The 23,888-nt window shown below is 52.8% G+C and overlaps 1 protein-coding gene across 1 annotated transcript; it reads left to right on the top strand.

The window, feature by feature from the left end:
• Positions 1 to 214: 214 nt before the first annotated feature.
• Positions 215 to 23,385, top strand: LOC149344314 (uncharacterized). Its single transcript, XM_089547208.1, has 3 exons — positions 215 to 3,864; positions 4,560 to 4,762; positions 23,201 to 23,385. The coding sequence occupies exons 1-3, from the start codon at positions 350 to 352 to the stop codon at positions 23,383 to 23,385; spliced, it is 3,903 nt and encodes a 1,300-aa protein (XP_089403334.1). The 5' UTR covers positions 215 to 349.
• Positions 23,386 to 23,888: the final 503 nt, after the last annotated feature.

Raw genomic sequence — 23,888 nt, 5'->3', positions numbered from 1 at the left:
CCACGTGCCAAGCCTCATGTGTGAGCGCCAGCTCATCCCCGCCGACGGAGATCCTTCGCCGGATAGCGAGCAACCCGAACTTTGAGTCCGAGCAACCCGAGCCGCCCGTGGGAGGAGAGAGTGATGCGAAGAGAGGATGAGGAGGACGAGCGTTCGCGCGGCGCGTGAAGAACAACAGACTCAGGTGTTGGACACGAAACAAGCAACACGGCCTCTTATTAACCCAGAGCTCCTTTGTAACGGAAAGACGAATAAACGTCTTTTGAATTGTTCTTTTATCCTAACAATTCAGAAGTGGGATAGAGTCAACGTTCGCCCGAACTTACGAAGTTAACCGGCAAGCCCCACCATGCCTGTCACCCGCACCGGAGCATCTTCAACGGATATGGCAAACGAAGATGGCGGACGACCGAGCAACGATGGCGGGAACGACGACGCCGACGACTCAAGTGAAGGCAGATCCGACAACGTGGTGACAAGTGGAAACTTATCCCCGTCAACAATTAACGTGGCGGAAATCCTGCAGGCCAGCGTTCAGGCCGCAGTGAGAGAAGCGATCAATGGAATTGCCTTGCTTCAGACACAGCAAGCAGCGGCCACACCCATCATCGGCGCGGGAGAGACAGCTCGGTTAGTGCCATCGTTTGATCCAGTGTCATCCAGCTCTCCGACAGTAGACGCTTGGATAAGACGCGTGGACGACTTGGCACAAGTCTACCATTGGTCCGACCGGCTGACATCTGGAAACGCACTCTCGAGGTTGGAAGGGCCTGCAAAGACATGGTATGACTCCCTCTCTTCCATCAACAAAACATGGCCGGAATGGAAAGAAGAAATTAAGCGCGCCTTCCCCACGACAGCGGGATTCCAACGACTCCATCGGGAAATGCAGGAGCGACGGCAAAAGCGCGGTGAGCTCATCGAGTGTTATTACTACGACAAGCTCTCGAAAGCTCGCCGTTGCAACCTCACAGATGAAGCTTGCATTGAATACCTCATCACGGGGCTATATGATGACGACGTGATTAGAGCAGTGAGCGTACGCACGTACCAGTCGCCAGAAGACCTTCTTCACTGCCTGAAACGCCTCGAAGAAAGATTGGGAAACACTGCCTCCAAAAGTTCAAAATCAAGTGGTCCCCCGAACTACTCTCGTTTCCTCGCATATGCCAATGCCCATGGCAACAAAAGCGAAGCAATGGCGTCGGCCTTGAACACGACCGACCACAAGAACCTTTCTCCGAAGGCGAGGAGGAAGCCGCCATGGAATGAAAGAGGAGAGCCCCTCTGCTTCAACTGCAGCGAGTACGGTCACGTGTCCCTCAATTGCCCGGCCCCACAGCGAAAGGCGAGATGCAACGCTTGCGAACGAGTGGGCCACGGAGAAAAAGACTGCAGGGCAAAAACGGAGAGAGGAGCGCGCGTCGCTCAGAACGTGTTGGGCTTTGACCTCCGAGCCTCTGAAGAGGCGAACGAAAAGTACTTTATGATGGCGAAAGCGAACGGCTGCGACATACGAGCATACGTCGATCTCGGTAGCCAATGCGTAACTCTGCGGAAGGAGGATGCCAACCGAATCGGAGTCGCTTACACGAAGTTGACAAAGCCGTTCACTATCGGGGGCTACGGGTCCGGACATGTGACACCGTGTGGGGAAACGAACATCACCCTCACGGTCGACCAAGCTACAGCGGACGTTCCCGTGCTGGTCGTGCCGGACGCGTCACAGTCCATACCCCTACTTGTGGGCCAACCTTTCACCGAGCAACCACACATCACGATTGTGAGGCGGAAGAACACAGTGCGGATTTTTGAGGAGCACAGGAACGAGGACAATAGAGACGACACGCTTCAGTCCATTGAAATTCCAGAGCTCCCAGAACGACCTGTGTGCCTATGGGCGAAGGAAACAACGGTTGTGCCCCCAAAATACGTGGGTTTCGTTAAGCTCTACGCCACTGGTAGCGCACCACGCTCAGATGTCTTCGTGGACATGCAGCTCAGGTGCCAAGAAGGTCGAGAGCATTGCATACCACGCTGTGTCCTCAGCGTTGACGGGACCAACGAAACAGTAGTCCCTATAATGAACATTTCCAATCATGAACTGACCATCAAACAGAACGAACGAGTCGCACGAGCGGAAATTTGCTACCCAGACGATACATCGCCACGAGAGGGTGAGTCGGACATTAGCACTGACCAGCCCTTATTGATACCGAGCGAAGAGATTCAAGTAGGTCCTGGTGTTGCTCCTGAGGGACGTGCAAAGCTCGAACAGCTTATTTTTGAGTATCAGGACTGCTTCGCAACCACCGTTTCAGAGATTGGCTGCACAAATGCCGCTGAAATGAGCATTGAGCTAACAACGCTGAAGCCAGTGAAATTTCGTCCCTACCGACTCTCTTACGCCGAACGGGCACACACAAAAGAAATGATTGAAGAACTAAAGCAAGCTGGCATTGTTGTCGACTCCAAATCGGATTATGCAAGTCCTATCCTACTGGTGCGAAAAAAGACAGGGGAGCAACGAATTTGCGTGGACTACCGTACCCTCAACCATGTCACAAAAAAGGACCGGTATCCACTGCCTTTAATTGAGGATCAACTGGACCGTCTGAGAGGGAAATGCTTCTTCACGAGCCTAGATCTTGCGTCAGGCTACTATCAAATTCCTATGACCGAGGAATCGAGACACAGGACTGTGTTCGTTACTCCAGACGGTCATTATGAATTCGTTCGAATGCCATTTGGCTTGGCCAACGCACCGGCAGTGTTCCAGAGAATGATCAACGCTGTACTGGGTCCCCTACGGTACACCGTGGCTCTCGCCTACATGGATGACATCCTGCTGCCCACAACGACCGTGGAAGAGGGGCTTGACCACCTGAGAATGCTTTTGGATGTCCTCCGTGGAGCGGGATTAACGCTGCGATTAAGCAAGTGCCGTTTCTTCTTCGAGAAAGTCGATTACCTTGGCTACGACATTTCTGCCAGAGGAGTGCGACCCGGAAGTTTAAAGATCCAGAGCGTCGCTGACTTTCCCGAACCAAGGAATGTACACCAGGTGCGTCAGTTTTTGGGTCTGGCAAGCTATTTTCGAAGATTTGTAAAAGGGTTCGCCAGCACTGCTAAACCTCTAACGCGACTGACGTCTAAGGACGCAGTTTGGAAGTGGACTTCAGTGCACGAAGCCGCGTTCACTGAACTGAAGATGTTGACTGAAAGGCCAGTTTTGGCGTATTTCGCGTTCGACGCAAGAACAGAGGTGCACACGGATGCCAGCAAAGACGGCCTAGGAGCAATACTTCTGCAAGAACAAGCAGATGGGCAGCTTCATCCTGTCATCTACGCAAGCCGGCGGACAACTGACTACGAAGAGAGATACCACTCATACGAACTAGAAGCACTTGCGGTTGTTTGGGCGTTAGAAAAGTTTCGAGTGTACCTAATCGGGATGAACTTCAAGGTGGTCACTGACTGCAACGCAGTACGGGCAACGATGAGCAAAAGGAATCTGCTTCCCCGTATTGGCAGATGGTGGCTGCGACTGCAAGAGTTCACCTTCGACATGGAATATCGTAAGGGGGCGGCAATGGCTCACGTTGATGCACTAAGCCGCTCTGCATACGACCCTCCAGAAGAGACGGATATTGTTCCTGGCCTTCACGTCCTTGCAACATGCATAGCGACAGAAGACGTGCTAACCGTTGCCCAGCTGAATGATCCAAAGGTTCAAGCTTTGAAGGAAAGGCTAGAAAAAAAAGACCTATCCAAAGAAGACGGGCGCATCAAAAACGAATACCGGTTGCGTAACGGCATAGTATTCAAGAAGAACCAAGAAACCGACTCGAACGAAGGACTGCTGTGGGTAGTTCCAGACCAGACTCGCTGGAGAATCGTCAGGACATGTCATGATGACATTGGCCATTTTGGAGTGGAGAAAACCTTGAAGAAACTTAGGGAAAGGTATTGGTTTCCAGCATGAAGCGTTACGTTAGAAGATAGATAGCTTCTTGCATCGAATGTCTTTTCCACAAGACGCCATCTGGAAAGAGACCGGGCAAACTTCACAGCATTGACAAGGGCGACAAGCCATTTCGATCAATACACATCGATCACCTAGGCCCATTTGTAAGAAGCAAGTCCGGAAACGCCTACATAATTGTAGTCGTCGACTCTTTCACAAAGTTCGTACTGTTGCGTGCAGTCCGCAATACATCAGCTGCACCAGCGGCGCAGTTTCTACACGATGTGGCAGGAATCTTTTGCCCACCGGCTATGGTGATCACGGACCGCGGAACTGCTTATACAAGTGCCAAATTCAAAGCAGCGTGCGAAACTTACAACATCGTGCACGTCAAAAACGCTACTGCCACTCCGCGAGCTAACGGGCAAGTAGAAAGATATAATCGCATGATAACCCCGGCAGTGGCAAGCTTGACGAAAGATGCAAACGGCAAAGACTGAGACTCTGCGTTGCCTCAGGTTATGTGGGGCATAAACAATACGCTCCACAAAGCCACTAAAACTACTCCGTTCGGACTGCTCTTCAACTTCAGGCCGCGAGTCATCAAGGGCGACACCGTGGAAGATGCCCTCGCCGAGGAATTTGACCATGAAGTTGAAACCAGGCGAGCCGCAGCGGCGGAAAATATCCGAGAAGACCAACGCAAGCAACAGGAGCGGTACAACAGGAAGCGGTTGGAAGCGCCGACATACAATCCCGGAGATGTTGTACTAGTTGAGCGAGAACCGGCAGCAAGTGGGGAGTCAAGGAAACTGAAAGAAAAATACAAAGGACCGTATATCATCCGAGAAAGGCTTCCCAACGACCGCTACCGCATCGAAAACGTGCCTACGGGGCGGCAAAGGCGAAGAGCTTACAGCAGTATTGTACCGGTTGACAAGCTGAAGCTTTGGGACCGGGAATTCCACGAGACAAGTTCGGAAGAATCGGGCCGCGAGGACGATTCCGACCGGGGCGGTCGGTGGCACAGGATGGCCGAATGTGAGCGCCAGCTCATCCCCGCCGACGGAGATCCTTCGCCGGAGGGCGAGCAACCCGAACTTTGAGTCCGAGCAACCCGAGCCGCCCGTGGGAGGAGAGAGTGATGTGAGGAGAGGATGAGGAGGACGAGCGCTCGCGCGGCGCGTGAAGAACAACAGACTCAGGTGTTGGACACGAAACAAGCAACACGGCGTTTTGTTAACCCAGAGCTCCTTTGTAACGGAAAGACGAATAAACGTCTTTTGAATTGTTCTTTTATCCTAACACATGTATCGTCTGCAAAGGCGCCCACCCTACAGGCAGCAGAAGCTGCAAATACCGGTTCACGTCCTCCACTCGGCCCAAGTCTTCCCCGTCGGTCACTGACACCGATACCGGCTCCAACTCGGCAAACCCTGGACGCCAGTCCCGGTCCCGAGACCGCAAACGCGGCGACCACAACCTACTGCGGGACGGCTCCTTCCCCCCTCTTGGCAGCGACGGCAGCGACAGCCCTTGCAGCCGCACTCGCAGCCGTTCCACATCCGCCTCACGCAGCTCTCGGGCCAGCTCTCAAGCCCGGCCGGAGACCAAAGCAGCCAAACAAGTTGGATGGAAGACTCCTGCACAAGTCACCGCTTCTCCACCAGATTCACAGGTAAGGGAGCTGGCAGACATGGTCAAGGAACTACAGCTACAATTGGCCAAAGCAAACGCTAAAATCCATAGCCTAGAATCAGCACAGGCAAACCCCAAATTGCAACCGCAGCAGGTGGCTCACGCTCCCACATCCGACCCTGTAGGTGATCCACGCATGGACACTGAGCAGCCTAAGCGCACGAAGCGTAAAGCACCTCCCCCCTCCTCACAAGCAGAAATAGATGCCAAATTCGAGGCAGCTGATGCGCGAATGGCCCAATTCGAGGGCGCCCTCCTTCGACTCGCCCCCACCATTGACCGTCTAGTAGAAAGCTGCGCCACAATGGCAGCCAACATCCAAACCCTTAATGCCAGACTCGATACCCTCACGAATCCCCCGACATCAGCAACCCGTTTGAAGTCGACAACCCCTCCTAACTACCCAGCACCCATTATTGTCGCCACATCGGAGAGTGCAACCGCGCGCTCACGTGCAGGCGGCATTCTTAAATCACCCGTCGCGCTATCACAGCGCCCCGAACCCTACGGGAAACGCGATGGCTAGCTCCCCCTTCACAGTTTGGCAATGGAACTGCAGGGGCTTCAAGGTGAAGCGGCGAGCCTTGGAGCACACCCTGCAGGCCCAGCCGCACACCCCCCACATCATTGCACTTCAGGAAACATACATGGACACGGAACTTACCAGCTACGCCGCATATAACCAACAAACGACACCAGACCAGCGGCACAACACCGCCATCCTGGTCCACCGAAATTAGCAGCTAATCATATAGACCTTAGTTACCCCGAGGTTCCGCACACTTTCGTACAGGTCCTACCGAACAGTCGCTCACAAGCCCCGCTCCACATCCTCAACGTCTACAGCCCCCCTAGCGACAAAAGCACACGAGTGGCAACCCTCGTTCGTAAGGCCTGCGCGATTGCACAAACAGGGATGCTACCCATCTTAGGTGACTTCAACGCGCCGCATACCGAGTGGGGCTACCCCCGCAAAGCATGCGGTCGTAAGGGAGCCAAAGTGTGGGAGACAGCCCAAACACTGGGCCTGACACTACTCCTAGACCCCAACAGGCCTACTCGCATTGGAAACAGTGTCACACAGGACAGCTGCCCCGATCTCACTTTCGCCCGCAACATCCCAGACGCACGCTGTGAAAACCTCGGCATGAACATAGGTAGCGACCACTATGTTCTCAGCACAACCTTCACGGCTACACACAGCAAAGCCCCCAACCGAACAATCAGGCACACTAACTGGGACGCCTTCCGATATGTGCGCGCCAAACGCACTTCGGCCCCCATAGACGACCTGGACGCATGGACGAACTCGCTTCTCAAAGACACCGCCAATGCCACCTCCACGACTACCCAGAACGAAGATGGCCCCTCTCCCGACGCCAAACTCATACACATGTGGGAGGCCCAGCGCAGTCTTAGGGCTCGCTGGCTCCACCAAAAACACAATCGACCCCTCAAGCTCCGTCTCGTTCGCCTCGAGCGAGAGGTCGAAGCTTACTCCGTCAAACTGAGTCAGGAGCAATGGCATCAAACCTGCGACCGTCTTAACGGCCAGTTAGGATACAAAAACTCGTGGTTCTTGCTCAGAAATCTACTGGACCCAACTCACACCAAATCCACATCTCACAAGAACCTCACCCGTGTCATACACGCTTTTCAGGGAACAAATGAGGAACTCCTCGCTACCCTGAAAGACAAATACATCAATACTTCCACTGAAATTCCCATCCCTTCAGGATACACGGGTGCTCAGAACACCAACATGGACGCCGACATCACGGCAGAAGTCCGCGCCGCCCTCAACCAGATTAAAACCACCGCGGCCGCTGGCGACGACCACATAACCAACAAGATGCTTCGTAACCTCGAAGATCAGTCCGTCGAGGCACTCACGGACCTCTTCAACCAACACTGGCATGAGGGTCGCCTTCCAGACACTTGGAAGCATGCCAAAGTGATTTTCATACCTAAGCCAGGCAAACGACTCGAGCTGGGCAACCTTCGGTCCATCTCGCTCACGTCCTGCCTGGGAAAGGTCATGGAACACGTCATACTCAATAGACTCCACACACACGTAGACCAAGAGGACCTTTTTCCCCCCACTATGATCGGCTTCAGAACCGGCCTCTCCACTCAAGAAATTATGTGGCAAATCCAACACGACATCCTCGATCCGAGACCCATCCGAGCTGCACGAACCATCCTAAGCCTAGATGTCAGCAAGGCTTTCGACAACGTGTCACATGCTTCCATCCTGGCAAACCTCTCACAAATGATTGTAGGCACTCGCACTTACAACTACATCGCCGACTTTCTTCATAACCGTACAGCAGAACTTCACATTGCAGACCTCCACAGCGAGAAGATCACACTAGGCACCCGAGGAACACCACAAGGAGCAGCCCTATCTCCGTTCCTTTTCAACACTACAATGAGAGGCCTCCCTCCGCTCCTGGAAGAGGTACCTCACATTAAACACTCAATATATGCCGATGACATTACCCTATGGACCAACTCTGGCTCTGACGGGGAAATCCAAAACTCCCTCCAAACAGCAATCGATAAAGTACACTCCTTTGTACAGGCGAACGGGCTCACATGCTCCTCCACGAAGTCCGAATTACTAGTCATCAGGGACAGACGAGCTCGCCTGCCCGTCCCCGACCCGCAAGAACCTATTGTGCTTCAAGTCGACACACATCCCATATCTCCGGTCCGCACCATCCGCGTTCTGGGTATGTTAATACAGAACAACACGCAAAACTCGGAGGCCATTCAGCGCCTCCGCACCACAGCCAATCAGATCAACGGCCTTATACGCCGCATCAGCACCCGCCGCAGAGGTATGAAGGAGGATGACCTCTGTCGGCTCACGCAAGCTTTCCTCATTAGCAGGATAGTCTACTCCTACCCCTACTATCACCTCCGCCGGAAGGACGAGGAAGCTGTGAACAGCATTATACGTTCAGCGTACAAAGCGGCACTGGGGCTACCTCAGTACGCCAGCACACACCACCTCCTCCAACTCGGCATCTACAACATGCTCACAGAACTCATAGAGGCAGACAAGACCGCCCAAATCCACCGCCTCTCCCGCACTAAACACGGGCGGCTCATACTTGACCGTCTCAACATCAACCCCATAGGCGACGTCCACCCCACGACGCCCATTCCGATAGGGGTCTATAGCCGCCTAGTTATAAAACCAATCCCCAAAAACATGCTACCTGGCCGCCATGATACGCGCCGTCAGCTGAAAGCCCAAGCACTAGATGCCCCATACCTTGCCGACGAACACGCAATATACGTAGATGCTGCACAGCAAAGTGCAAACACATTCGTGGCTTGTGCAACCACGCCACAGTCTACTCTCGTCACCGCCGCCACAATAGTAGCTCACTCTCCGACAGCGGCAGAAGAAACCGCCATCGCGCTGGCCATCGCTGACCCACGTACGCGCACAGTCCTCACCGACTCCAAAAGAGCAATACAAAATTACTCGGAAGGTTTTATCTGCCACCCCGCTGCACGCATCCTTCGCGGCTGCACTCCCAACCATAAGATCAACCTGGTCTGGGTACCCGCCCACGCGGGAAACTCTGGAAACGAAGGGGTCGACCGACTAGCCCGAGGACCAACCAACCGGGCGGCCGGCCCCACGGACCCAGACGCTATTGCCGAGGCTCCCCAGACCTTTGCCGAAATTACCAACCTCTACAGAGAGATGAGACGCCAGTTCACGCCTCCACACCCCGACTTGAATCGAGCGCAAGCCAGCTTGCTCCGCAGGCTGCAGACGCACTCTATCCTTAGCCATTCTAGACTTTCACTCATCACAGACGGGGAATACGACCCCGTCTGCCAAAATTGTTACCAGGGAGAAATCGCCACCCAGGCTCACATCCTCTGGGGTTGCGCGGGAAATCCGCCCCCTCGAACCTTACTGCCAGCTCCCTCCGAAGACGGATGGAACCAACTCCTCAAAAGGCCAGACAATAGCATCCAACTGGCACTCATTTCGTGGGCCCAGGAAGTCGCCCCCACCTGGGGGCCACACCAAGCCCACCTGCCCTAAATCCCGCCAATCTATGGCAATAAAGTTGTTTCTCTCTCTCTCCCCCCAGATGGTCAGAATTATTCTCCAGGCCTCCACTACGGCTCCTCTTCCTTCTTTCACTCCCTATTTTATCCCTTCCCTTACTCTGTGGTTGGTGGTGGTGGTGAACATTTAATTGGTGGAATAGAGTTTGGGAGCCATAGAGTGGCCCCGCTACATGGTCGGCGTCCCTAGTCCGGGACGCTGCATTACGAGGCCCCGTCTCGCGCCTGATTCACCAGAGCCCTTTGGGAAGGAAACAAGGACCAGTTGAGAGGGCAGTCTCCCATGTCTCTCGGGAAGGCGTAGGAAAAGGGGGGAGATGCGGATTTTGAGTACATGCCCACGCCATGGGGAAGATATCACAGGTATCCCTACAGTGCGGGCATCGCCCATCCGTGTTAAGATCATAATGTTTGATGATTGCAGGACGGAGTAGAGTACCCGTATTTTTTTTTCTTTATTGCCTGGCTTTGGCTCATGACATTGCACAACAAAAATACACATAACGCTATATACATACGACACTGTCGTGGTCAGCCAGCACGAGACTGGCTTCGTCAGCTTAAAATTCCCGCAACATACACAACGGCTCTAGTCTTGAGAGCCACAAGGGAGGCTCCGTAGCTTCTTTTTGGATTGCAAGAAACCAGTCCATGCTTTTCCGAAAATAAATCCGGGCCGGTCGTGCGTCTTTGTCACAATGGTAGGCTGCCATTCTGGAGCGCCATATACAGTGGAGGCCCAAGAGCATTATGAGATCAAAAGGTGCCCCATCCTCATTATCAGTGCTTAAATAGCGAATTCCGTGCGCGTCAAGTGGTAGCTCTTTCTTTATGGTCCTTTGTAACACGTCCCAAAAATAAACCCCTTCCCAGCAATGCAAAAAAACATGGTCTATTGTTTCAGGCTGTTTACAAATTAAGCAGTTCGATCCCCACGGTAAAAAAAATCCTTTCCCTCTAGAAACTTTTTAACTGGTAACGTCCCGGTGTGTAACTTAAAAAAGAAAGTCTTTACTCCTGGTGGTACCTGCATTTTCTTCACCCTTTTTAAAACATCCCCTCCCGGGCCACCACTGCACAAGGCCCTGTACATGGGCTCTGGGAAAACAATATCACAAAGATCATTGCACAACTTTTTCCTTTTACTTTTCCACAAATAATCGGTGGAAAAACGTGCCGAAAGAAACCGAACGCTTGCTACAAATTCTCTTTGTAGTAACCAAAAGTTCCACCAGAGAGCTCTTCTGTGGATACCACAAACTCCGGCAGCAATCGCCGCAGCTTCACTTGGCACACGGTGCGCAAGAACGGGTCTGTGACGTCGCGAAAAAACAAAAAAACGCTTCACCAGCTGCCTTAAAAAGAGGTGCCCTAGCCCTAGCCCCCCGTCTTTTACCCGCCGGAACAGGTTCGTTCTGCTACAACGTTCCCATTCGGACGCCCATATGAAAACTGCAAAAATCCTGTGTAGCTTCTGAACGTTCACACGCGAGCAATGCAAAACCTGCATCACATACCAGAGTTTGCTAATAAAAAAAAAGATTGCAGACTGTAGCTCTGGAGAAAATTGAAAGGCTGGTGCCTTTCCATTTCCCAGCTCGGTCACGTGCGTCTTTAGTTTGCTCTTTCCAATACTCATCGCTATCGCGATAAGCATCGAGCGGAACGCCCAAATACTTGCCCGGGGTCGTCGCCCACGGTACGTTGGCGAAATGGTCCGGGAGGGATGGCCACCATCCATGCCAGAGCCCAAGCACTTGGACCAGTTAACCCCGCTACCTGTGACTTCGCTGAACGCGCGTACACACCCGACAGCTTCACTTATGCTCCCCTGATCAACCGTAAATACTGCAACGTCATCTGCATAGGCCAGCAGCTTAACTTCAGCTGCTTGTAACCTTTCTGCAGGCGTCTTAAAGTTCACTTCTCCGTCTTACTCAGCCCCTTGGCAGGGGCTGGGGAAAGGCGGTGGTTGTCATTATAATGTGTTATGATTCCCCTGAACCGAAGCAGCGGCTGGTTTGCCTCCGAGCCAGAAGAGCTGGGATGAGGAGCCCGGTGAGTAAGCGCTGAGGCAGCCGCGTAAGCGGCCTCATTACCCCGTAAGCCCTGGTGGCCAAGAGCCCAAATGATTCTTTTCGGTGTTGGATCAGTGGTAGTTCGTCTTAGAATACAAGCGGCTAAGGGGGAGATCTCCCCTGCCAAGTAGCGATCACATGCTTTTCGGGAGTCCGTGATGATTCTCGAATTGGCGTGGGCGGCAGCAAGCGAGTGTCCACTGAAATGTGAGACAATTACTGCGCCATTCCCTTCGCTCCAAAACCATTTTTTTGTGTCAAGAAGCTGAGGCAATATGTTTGGTGTGGTTTATAACGGCTTAACATCCCAAAGTGGTGGTGAAAAACGCTTATCTTCTGTTATTATGCGAAGCATATTAACGTAGGTTTCGGGCCTTCGCGCGACGCCCGACGGTGGCCACCATTGACCCTGAAGTGGGGTCACGTGACATGACGTCACGTGATGACGTCACACCGGCTGCAGACGGGGCCTCATATCGCGCCGTTGGTCGCCTCCCGGCGGTGGCCACCATTGACCTTGAAGTGAGATCACATGATGTGACGTCACGTGATGACGTCACACCGGCTGCAGATGGGGCCTCATATCGCGCCGTCGGACGTCGCCCGGCGGAGGCCTCCACGCTTCGGTTCGCGCTGTCGCGCGCGACGCGGCGGCGGCGCCACCATCGCTGCATCACATGATATGTGACGTCACGCCAGGGATGAAGCGGCGCGCGCCCGCCGTCGCGTCAGTCTCTGTGCCCGCAACCGCGCCAGCGTCTTTGCGCCGGGCGTGTATGCGGTCAAGATGCCTCCAAACGCTAAGGACGTTAATAATAGGAATGCAAAACGAAGGCTGCAGCGTGCTATGGAAACCGATGAAGAACGCGAAGAATAAGTGACGTGCAAACCAAGAGTCATGCATTTACGGACCATAAGAGTGTGTTTGTCGGGCTGCAAAGAATAAAGTACGGCGATAAACCTAAAACCACGTCTCCGTTACTCAGCCCCATCCACACTGAGGCAGCTGCTTAACATGCTTCGCATCCACTGGGCTTAACCTTGATAAGCCTCCAATTTTTTTTTTTACATAGTGGTGATTAGGGTAATGCACTATTGGACCTTCCCGTTCACAATACAAGGTGGAACCCCTATTGCGGGGCCCTATTGATCAGCAACGCCGCCCACGTCCGTGGAACCAAGGCCTTTTGGGTCTTTAGGTCTTGACAGCCGAGGAGGGCCGCTTCCCAGTTCTCTCTGGTGGGGTTGGGGGGGATAGATGTGTTTTATTGGCACGCTCAAACCATGTCGAAGGTGTCAGCCACCTCTCCACAGAACTGGCACGCGCCATCAAAGGATGTATTGAAATGCCTAAGTACCACCGGGCACAGTAGAGTGTTTGCGAGAATTTGACGAGTAGGCGCTGGTCAGCGCCATCCAGTCCCTTACAAGGGGCCGGGTAGCGCCGGTGCTCCTCCTTGTAGTAATTGATGATGTGTTTGAATGTAAGCGCTAGATTGTCTGATTTTGAGTAGGCTTCCAAGGACAGGGATAGCCCGAGGAGAGAGTGCGCGGGCAGGCTGATCGGCCTGTTCGTTTCCGTGGAACCCCTGGTGACCGGGGGCCAAATCAGGTTACGTGGAGTTGTATCTTCGTATCGGCAGCGTAATTGCAGCATTCGCCAGGCAAGCGGGGGAGCCCATTCCAGCTCATAGTTCCGACAGGCCCCTCCCGATTCGGCGATTATGTGTTTCGACTTGGGATTAGTGAGAGCCAGAGCAATGGCAATATCCTCCGTGTGTGTTGCGCTATAGGCTTTGAAAGTGAGCCTGTTAATTGTGTTTGTGTCGTGTACGACTGTGGCCATGTAGCGCCACCCGTGGTACAGGCCGGCAGCGTCCACGTAATACACATGGTGTTGGTGAACACAGTATCGCGCCAACGCTTCCGCGCGTGGCGAGCGACGACCGCTATGGTCTTCTGAGGACATGTTGCTGGGAAGAAGTCGGACCCTGGGGGCGCGTCTCCAGGATTCTGGCACTCTCCCGTTCCTTAATATGGTAGTCGTGTTTGATGTGTAGCCGGTGCAAGAGGCGGCGACCGGATGTGGTCGGTGCAAGACGCGTGTATTGGTTGACTAAGTGGGCTTTTCGAAGCTCCAAGAAAGTGTTCACCACGCCCAAGTCCAGAAGTGTCTGGTTGGACGTGGCGACCGGGAGGTCGAGAGCCCGCTTCGCTTGATGACTTTCCGGTGGATGACCTCCAGTTGGTCATCATCGTGTTTGCGCAGGTGCAACTAGCGGTTGAGGAGAGGATTATACTCGTTACGAAAGCATTGGCAAGCCGCAGTGCATCCTTGCTTCGTAGTCCGCCCCGCTTTTTGGAGACTCGGCGGGCCATGCGGCCCACCTGGTCCTCCACCGTGCGAAGTTTGGCCAGGGTGGTGGCGGCTCTGCGTTGGTGGTGGATGAACAGGCCAAGGACGTGGATCTCCTTGGCCTCCCGGATCAGTCCCGAGGGGAGACTGATGCGAAGCGAAGTTGGTTTGGTTTGGTTTATTGGGGTTTAACGTCCCAAAGCGACTGAGGCTATGAGAGACGCCGTAGTGAAGGGCTCCGGAAATTTTGACCACCTGGGGAATTTCTTGAAGGCGAAATTCTAGAGGCCCGTGTGCTGTGCGATGTCAGTGCACGTTAAAGAAGCGAAGTTGTGTCCCCAGGGAAGGATCGTACGTGCGCAAATTCTGATTTAGCTGGAGTGCAATGGAGTCCGCAGTAGGCCACGTACTCGTGGACTAGAGTAACCGCTTCTTGGAGGCAGGATTCCACGTGGCCCAGGTTACCTTCTTTGGCGCAGATTGTGATATCCGCATAAAGATCATGATGTATCTCGGACAGAGAAGACAGGAGGGAAGATGAAGCATTGCCAAATTGGAGAGGAGGGTAGACAAGATCGCGTTGTTGAGGTGTTCCCCTCGAGCCAATGGTGCATGGCCCGTGTTCCGATTCTTTTGTGCGTATATAGGCTTGGCGGTCGGTAAGAAACTGTGTTATATAATAGTATGTTTTGTGGCCACAGTTTGTGTGAATGAGGTGGTCCAGCATTTCTTCGTGGTTGACGCTGGCGAATGCGCCTTTAATTAGGTCCAAGGACACATCACATTTCACATCAGTCTGGCGTGCAACTGGCGAAGGAAAGGGTTAATTGGAGACACATGGGAGAGGTCTTTGCCCTGTAGTGGGCGGAGTAAGGCTGATGATGATGGCGATGGCGTACAGTGTTGCATAATTGCCGAAAGCACATTACAGAAGCGCCAGTTAACTTTCTTTATAGGTACCGGACTTCCTTCCGGTTTATGGTCGCATAGATTGGGCGCCATTTTCGCACTGTCTAGCACAGACAGCTTTCTATGGGTAAGTCGACGCGCTGGCTCATCTCATTTTGCGTGAAAAGAATATTATGCCGGGGTGAAAAAAAAAACATGGGCTGAACCGAGTCCCGAACCGGTTCGGAACGCTCCCTTTGAATCGTTTCGGCTCGGGTTGATTCAAGCTGGCGAAAAAAATATGGGTTCGGTTCGGTGCCGGCGAAATATACGCGTGCGATTCCGGTTTCCGGTTCAGGTTCGGTACCGGTTCCACACTTTGGCCGCATATGTTCCGAATGGTGCCATACGAGTGAGCGTTTCGTGCAGCATCAATTTACTACTTCAGTTAGAGCCTGCGTCGCGGCAGAGATTCGAACCGGCGACCTTTGTTAGGTGTGTTAACGGTGGATATTCGATTGCTGCCTCATCGTTGTTTCATTTTGTTTGCGCTGTCCTCCTCTCACGCATCACGCCTTTGTATAATGCATCACGCCTGCGCGAAGATTTCTCCCCATGGCCCCTCTATGCTTTTCGCATTAATAAAGATAATTAAGTCCGCTTATTCCTCTTGATTTCGACTAGGATGTGATTATCCCGCGTTTATTCCCTCGCCCCCTCCGCTCGTTTCCGATTTCTCAACGTTTCACCTATCATTTTTCTTTCCATAGCTGGCTGCGTAGTCCTTAACTTAAGCTGAACCCTCTTTGTTAGCCTCAACATTTCTTCCCCATAGGTGAGTACCGGTAAGCAGCGTTTGAATACATTTTCTTGAGGGATATTGGTATACTGCGATTCATGATCGGAGAGAGAGGGAGAAAGAGAAAAACTTTATTTCAACAGGAATTCCGGGCACGCCCCAGGGTTCCCGCACCACCCCACTGCACTCAAGTGTTTATGTTCCTAAGGTCGATAACACTGGCAGCCTGGCCGGTGGCGATGGTCTGCACGGCCGCGTCCTCCGAGCGCAGCAGAGTCTCCCAGTCCTCCCTGGTTTTGAGGTTCTCTAGGTCGCGCCGGGAGAGGGTTTGCCGGGCAGAGGGAAAGGATGTGGAGAGAAGAGGTGAATGGTTCGGGGCATAGGGCGCATGCCGGAGTGGGGAAGGAGGGATGATAGTGGGCTAGGTTAAGGGGTGAGGGGAGAGTGTATGTCTGTAGTCTGCGCCAGAGTGTTGCGTGTTTGTTACCTAGGAAGGGTTTAGGCGGGGGTTAGAGCTGGCGTGAGGCTCTGTATGCCTGGGTCAGCTCACTGAATGAGTGCATGCGCTCCTTCGTGAATCCCCGACCCGAGGCCACCTGAGCCCTGTTTAAAGAACCTCGGGCTGAAAGGTTGGCGGCCTCGTTTCCGGGATTCCCGGAGTGCGCAGGAACCCATATCAGCTCCACTTGGCGGGGCGGGGGTGCATTAGGCGAGTCCAGTAAGTCAGAAGCAGGGACATGAACTCGGCCTTGAGAAAAATTTAGAATCGCTGTTTTAGAGTCACTTAAAATATGCCGGGCTTCCGTGCGAGTGATAGCAAGCGCAATGGCGGCTTCCTATACACCCTCTGGGGAGATGTCTGGAGGGAGAGGTAGCGTGAGGAGGGTGGATGAAGAGGAGTCCACCGCAGCAGCTGTCGTTTCATCACCCGTACAGGCAGCGTCCACCCATACGGCGTCCCGCTCGGAGCCGTACGCTCGATGGAGTGCCTTCGCACAGGCTCTGCGGCGCTGCTCATGGTGGGACGGGTCAATATTCCTCGGGAGCGGCCTGATGAGAAGATCCCGGTGAAGCGGTCGTGGGATGGCGAGGAGGGTTGGGTCGTTGGCCGGTATTCTGATTCCGAGGGAGTCCAGGATATACCGACCTGTGGAAGTTTGTGTGAGCCTGATGTATTGGTCCTGTCGGTGGGCCTGCGCCAGTTCCCCAATTGTGTTGTGGAGGCCTAGGCCTAGCAATCTGTCTGTCATGTTTGGATAGTTCTAAGTATGGGGTACTGTACAGCACACGGCTGAGGACAAAGGCATGAATGAGGCGACATAGGCCGCGCTCCTTCATGCCTCTATGATGTCCCGAAACCCTGCGGATGAGGTTCGATATCGCGCCTACAACCTGCTTAAGTTTCTTGAGGGTAGTGGTGTTTTTGACATCGTTCTGGATGTGCAGGCCCAATACACGGAGGGTGCCAACCTCAGGTACCGGGTCACCATTCAGTTCAATAGATATGGGGGAGCGGGGACAGCGGTGGTTCTTAGGCCGGATGAGGAGCAGTTCGGACTTCTCTGGGGAGCAAGACAGTCCGATGGTCCGTGCGCAATTTTGGGTGAGGGTGGCTGCTTCTTGTAAGGTGTTCTCTATGTCGCCGTCACTACCGTGGGTGGTCCATAGGGTGTTATCGTGGGCATAAAGAGTGTGCTTCAGGTAGGGAACAGTTGCCAATTTTCGGGCGAGGGGGATGAGGTTAATGTTAAAGAGAAAGGGGGAAAGGATTGACCCTTGAGGGGTGCCGATACTCTGAAACGTATAGGAGGGGGAAGACAGGAGGCCGAAGTGTATCTCAGCCGTGCGATCAGTGAGGAATGCTTGAATGAAAGCGTACGTGCACACACCCACATTCAATGGGGAAAGGGCAGTCATGATCGCCTTATGATCAACGCGATCAAAAGCTTTGGTAAGATTCAAAGCATGGTGTGACCTTGAAGACGCGGCTCAAAAAGGTCGTGTGTGAGTTGCAGCATGGCGTCCTGTGCGGATAGATGGGGGCGAAATCTCACCATGCTATGGGGGTAAAGATTGTTGTCCGCCATGTGACTTGCGAGTCTCGCTTACACAACATGCTCGAGGAACTTCCCGAGGCATGAGGTTAGCGAACTCGGGCGAAGGTTTTGAAGTGTAAGTGGTTTGTTGTGTTTAGGTATGAATATTACCTTTGCGTGGCGCCAGGACTGCGGGAGGTTACCCTCCCTCCAGCACTGCTTGAAGTATTTCGTAATGTGGGTGATCGATTGGTCATCCAGATTACGGAGCATGGAGTTTGTGCTTTGGTCTGCACCTGGTGCGGAGTTGGCGCGGAGAATCAGGAGGGCCGCTCTGACTTCCGTCTCCGTGATGTCGGTTTCGATTGTAGGATTTGCTTGTCCTGTGTAGTGGGGTTCAAGTATGGGGGCACCTGGAGAGGTGTATGTGGTTCGAAGTGTGTCTAGAAGGGTGTCGGGATCGTCAATGTGTTTATGTGTGAGGCGTGTCACGTGGTGCTGTATTGCTGATTTGGTGCGTGTGCGGTCAATGAGGTGTCGAAGGAGTTGCCATGCGCGTTTGCTGGACAGGTTTCCGGCGATGCCGTTACATATCTGTCCCCAGTTTGATCGGCAGAGCTCCTCAGAGTGCTGTTGGATTTGTGGCTGCAGCGCGGCCAGCCGCTTTTTAAGCGTTCTGTTGTGTTTGTTGCCTTTCCAGCGTTCCAGGATGCTGTGATAAGCCTCCCAAAGGTGGGCTAGGCGTCTGTCAAGGGTAAGTGTTTCGGTTGTAGTTTGAATGTGTCGCTTGTTGTCGTGAACATCATGCGTGAGTGATTTCACCCATGCGTCGACGTCCGCGATGGGAGTGTCCGGGAGGGCGGTGCGTGCAGCGCGAAAGGCATCCCAGTTAATGAGTTTGTGTGTTGAATTTGCATGATGGGGTGGTTTGTATGGGACAGTGATTTGTAAAATGTAATGATCACTGCCCAGTGTATGTTGTGTTCTGTTCCAGGTAACGCCGCAGATACAGCGGCTCAGCGTAAGGTCCGGACTGGTGTCCATGGTGACACTGTTGCCGATCCGCGTAGGCGTCTGAAACGTGTTGCGGACAGTAAGTTGGAGGTTCTGCAGGAGCAGCCAGAGCTTGCGACCTCGATGTGTCGTGGTTGTGTATCCCCAGTCAGTATGCTGATTCTTAAAGTCTCCACCGATGAGTAGGGGATGTTTCCCTGCTAGATGGTGTAGCTTTCGCAGAAGTGATTCTAGCGGGGCCATCGGCAGGGACGGGGGGGGGGGGGGTGGTATAAGTTTGCTATAAATAGAGAAGGAAGTGAATGTGTGTGATGTATAAGTTCTGTGATCACGCAGGGCGTCTCGGACGTGATGTGATGAGTTTTGTAGGTGAGGCTGCGGTGGAAGACTGTCGACGCCGCGGGTGTGTTAGTGGCATCCGAGTGTGTAGATGTGTAGCTGGGGAGGGTTGCTCGGTGTGCAGTCTCCTGGAGAAGTATGTGGGGCGTGGGTGTGATAGTGGGAAAGAGAAGTTGCAGAGGTGCGCGCTTTGCCCGGAAGCCGCGGCAGTTCCAAGTTAAAATGGGGAGATAATTAGTGTCCCCCCCCGCCATGTTGGATGGTGGGGAGATTGAGGAGGGTAATAAGAGGGGTGTGAATTGGTATGTGTGGCTCAGGAGAGGTGGTTTGTGCTTGCGGAGGTAGGATGGGGGGAGTGGAGGGGGTTTGAAGTTGGGTGATGCTATGGGTAAGATTTTGTTCCAAGAGCTCCATCATCTTGGTAAGCATAGCGTACATGCGCTGCTCAAGTTCTTTGGTGAGGGTGGCGGCAAGGTGATTGAACCTGGCTATGAGGCGGGCGTCTAGCTCTTTTTTGAATTTGTGGCCAAATTTGGCTTCGAGCGCTGCTAATTTAGCGTCTATTTCGTGGTGCACGGGAGGCGTGTGGCGTCTGTGGTACGCTGTTGTTTTGCAGGAGGGGTGCTCGAAGTGTCTCTGGATGATGAGGTCGAGTTTATGATCGGAGAGAACCTGCGATATGCGCTCCATGCCATTCCTATTCTTCTAGTTATTTCCCTCTCATGAACCGGATCAGCGGTCACTACCTGCCTTAAGTAGGTATTCTCTTACTACTTCCAGCACCTCGCTACCAACTGCAAACTGCTGTTACCTTGCTAGAATGTTGAACATTTGGTTTTCTGCATGCTAATTTTTAGCCCCACTGTTCTTGTCTGCCTGTTTAACACATTGATCATGCTTTTTTTCAGTCCATGTAATGCAGGGCAGGCCATGTAATGCGAAGGCAAGATAACCGCTGGTTCTTAAGGGTAACGCAGTGGACTCCAAGAAAAGGCAAGCGTAGAAGGGGGCTGCAGAATGTTTGGTGGGCTGATTAAATTAAGAAGTTTGCGAGGATACGGTGGCCGTAACTGGCAAACAACCGGGTCAATTGGAGAGAGATTGGTAAGGCCTTTGCCCTGCAGTGGGCGTAGTCAGACTGATGATGATGATGAAAGATGGTGATGATGATGATGAAGGATACTTAAGAATGCTTGAGTAGAAGATGGGAGAAGCAAGGAAGCGAAGACTGATAAAGAAGAGAAGAATGAAAATAATTCACCTGGGTGGCAATTTGGGCATGTCGGTACTGATCCATAACACAAGAAATGCCTACTGACTCTGAGATAAGATTTCTTAATATTCGGCTTGAATTCATAGACAACCACCTTTGCTGGTGCTATTCACCTCGTGCCAACAAACCGCTTCTACTATACACACCAGATCATTCTAAACTCGTGAAACGATGCATTATTAACCTCTGGATGGAAAACGACTTTGAAAAGTCATTCCCCCACCAATGCACATCTTGCTGTCGTGAACAACACGCAAGGTTCCTCGAAGCAGGGTACCCTAAGGATTTCTCGGGTTCAGTCGCCGAAAACCTCCTGAAAAAGAAAGTCCGGAAAAAACGTAACACCACAGAAGAAAGGAAGAGCAAGGTGGTTGTCATTCCTTACGTCCATTGTGTCGCGCACAATCTCAAGAAAATAGGAAAAAAGGCAAACGCTCGCGTGGTGTTTTCAGCCCCAGAGAAACTCAGTGTGTTATGCAAAAGATCCCTGCCCTCCGCACATCGCTCCCAAAAGCAGCAGTGCACCATCCGCCACAGGAAAAGGTTTGTTAAATGTACTGAGGGCATTGCGACAATATTCCGCTCTCTTGTGGCAAGCAGTATATTGTACAATCTGGTAGGTGCCTGAACGATAGGCTTCGAAAGCACAATAACAACATGAAGACATATACCGGCAGCAATCTAGCTTTGCATTGCAGAGATTGCAAGTGCGTGCCTTTTTTGGATAAATACTCAGTCGTTGACAAGAGTAGAGATAAGCTAACTTGCGAAATTGTGGAAGCTGCACAGATTGCTGCCTTTATTGATAACTGTGTTAGCACACTGTCCATTTCCTTGTCTAAACGAGAGCTGTCCTTCTTGTGTTTCAAAACGTCCGTGATCTCCCATTTTTAATCGCATCTTTTTTTGGATTTATGTTTTCTCTTAGGTCAGCGCATGCGCTACTTTTGCACAGGTTCCATTCACCTGGTTGGTTTTGGCTTTCTTCGTCAGTCGGACGTTAGCGCCTGTGTTGTGGGTGTGTTCTCTCCCCTTTTGTCCGTCGTCCTGGTTTTGCGCTACTCTGAAGAAAATATTTTTCCTAAAGTAAACTTAAATCACAATTTGAATAAAACATCAAATGTCTTTAATGTGGTACTCACTGATACATAAGCGCAGTTGAAAGGCTATTGATGTCGTATTCCATGCACATTAACATAACTGTTCGCCACTGAATATTTAGGCATGCTCTTACGCGGCTCATTCGTTTCCAGCATCACATGAATGCTGGCAGGCTGACACTGCCGTGGGTGGTCCACAGGGTGATATCATCGGCATACACAGAGAACACTTTACTTGAAGCTGCCACCCTTAACCAAATTTACGCACGGAACGTCGGACTGTCTTGCTTCCCAGAGAAGTACGAACTGGTCCTCATCCGGCCTAAGAACCGCCGCTCCCACCTCTCCCCCATTGCCATTGAACTCAATGGTGACCCGGTACCAGAGCTTGACACCCTCCATATATTGAGCCTGCACATCCAGAACGATGGCAAGAACACCACCACCATCAAGAAACTAAAGTAGGTTGTATGCGCAATATCGCACCTCATCCGCAGGGTTCCGGACATCATAGAGGCATCAAGGAGCGCGATCTATGTCGCCTCATTCATGCCTTTGTCCTCAGCCGTGTGTTGTACACTACCCCATACCTACAACTATCCAAACGTGACATAAACGCTTTGGATGCCTTGATTCGCAAGGTATTCGAGGTAGCACTTCATCTGCCCCTCAACACTCCACAGACAGATTACTAGGCCTGGGTCTCCACAATGCGATCGGGGAACGGGTGGAAGCCCACCGACAAGCCCAATACATCAGGCTCACACAAACCTCCACAGGCCGGTATATCCGGCACTCCCTCGGAATCAGAATACCGGCCAACGACCCAACCCTCCTCACTATCCCACGGCACCTTCACCGGGAGCTCCTCATCAAGCCACTCCCAAGCAATATGCACCAGTCGTATCATGAGCAGCGCCGCAGAGCCCGTGCGAAGGCACTCCATCGAGCGTAGGGCTCCGAGCCGGACGCCGTATGGGTGGACGCTGCCTGCACGGGTGATGAAGCGACATCAGCTGTGGTGGACCCCTCTTCATCCACCCTCCTCACGCTACCTCTCCCTCCAGACACGTCCCCAGAGGCTGCAGAGGAAGCCGCCACTGCACTTGCTATCACTCGCATGGAAGCCCGGTATATTTTAAGTGACTCTAAAACTGCGATTCAAAATTTTGCTTGGGGCCGAGTTCATGTCCCTACTTTTGACATACTGGGCTCGCCGGATGCACCTCCACCCCGCCAAGTGGAGCTGATATGAGTGCCTGCGCACTCCGGGATTCCCGGAAACGAGACCGCCAACCTTTAATCCCGAGGTTCTTTAAACCGGGCTCAGGTGGCCTCTGATCGGGGATTCACGAAGGAGCGCATGCACTCATTCAGTGAGCGGACCCAGGCATACAGAGCCTCACGCCAGCTCTACACCCCACCCCACCCCTCCCTAGATAACAAACCCGCAACACTCTGGCGCAGGCTAGACACACACTCTGCCCTAACCCCTTAACCTAGCCCGCTATCATCCCTCCTTCCCCGCTCTGGCATGCGCCCTATACCCAGAACCCTGCGCCTCTTTCCTTTACATCATTTCCCTCTGCCCGGCGGACCCACCCCCGCGGGACTTAGAGAACCTCAAGACCAGGGAGGACTGGGAGACCCTGCTGCTCTCGGCGGACCCGGCCGTGGTGACCATCGCCACCGGCCGTGCTGCGAGTGTTATGGACCTTAGCAACATAAAAACTTAAGGGCAGTGGGGTCGTGCGGGGGACCCCTAGGGCGTGCTCCAAATTCCTGTTGCAATAAAGTTTCTCTCTCTCTCTCACCCACGACGCACGAACCCTGGCCAAAAAAAAGTTTTGAAGAGGTTTATTGGACTGATTATTCATACAAAGGGACCATAGTGCCTACAAAGACAAAAACAACATTTTTCTCAAAGTGTCTTCTGCTCAGACCGCTCATGTATACAGAAGCCCTGTGCACTGAACCAGTCACTTGTTTATAAAATTGGTCAATATCGGACCGGCTCCATCGCTAGGGTACCATGATTATTTTATGGACATATAGGGGATCCTTGGTCCGCGTGCAGTTAATGAAAGTACACTCGACGGCTGTCACTATGTTTTTACATAAACATTAGAATACTGGCGCTCGACCTCTGAGCCGGAGTTCCTGGGTTCGAATCAGGCCACGGTGCGCGGGCTTCGATGGAGGCGAAATTCAAAGGCGCCCGTGTGCTGTACGATGTAAG

The sequence above is a fragment of the Amblyomma mixtum genome, chromosome 5, assembly GCF_055824585.1.
Source record: "Amblyomma mixtum isolate Tamu chromosome 5, ASM5582458v1, whole genome shotgun sequence".
NCBI lineage: Eukaryota > Metazoa > Arthropoda > Arachnida > Ixodida > Ixodidae > Amblyomma > Amblyomma mixtum.
The sequence above is the reverse complement of the archived record's forward strand: the minus strand, read 5'-3'. Positions and strand labels throughout refer to the sequence as shown.

Bases quoted from the DNA above. Each gene is read 5' to 3' on its own strand.
- LOC149344314 (XM_089547208.1), top strand. From the start codon at position 350: ATGCCTGTCACCCGCACCGGAGCATCTTCAACGGATATGGCAAACGAA. The intron at 3,865-4,559 runs GTGGGTAGTTCC...CTTCAACTTCAG, and splicing joins GACTCGAACGAAGGACTGCT to GCCGCGAGTCATCAAGGGCG. The intron at 4,763-23,200 runs GTGGGGAGTCAA...CCCTATACCCAG, and splicing joins TGAGCGAGAACCGGCAGCAA to AACCCTGCGCCTCTTTCCTT.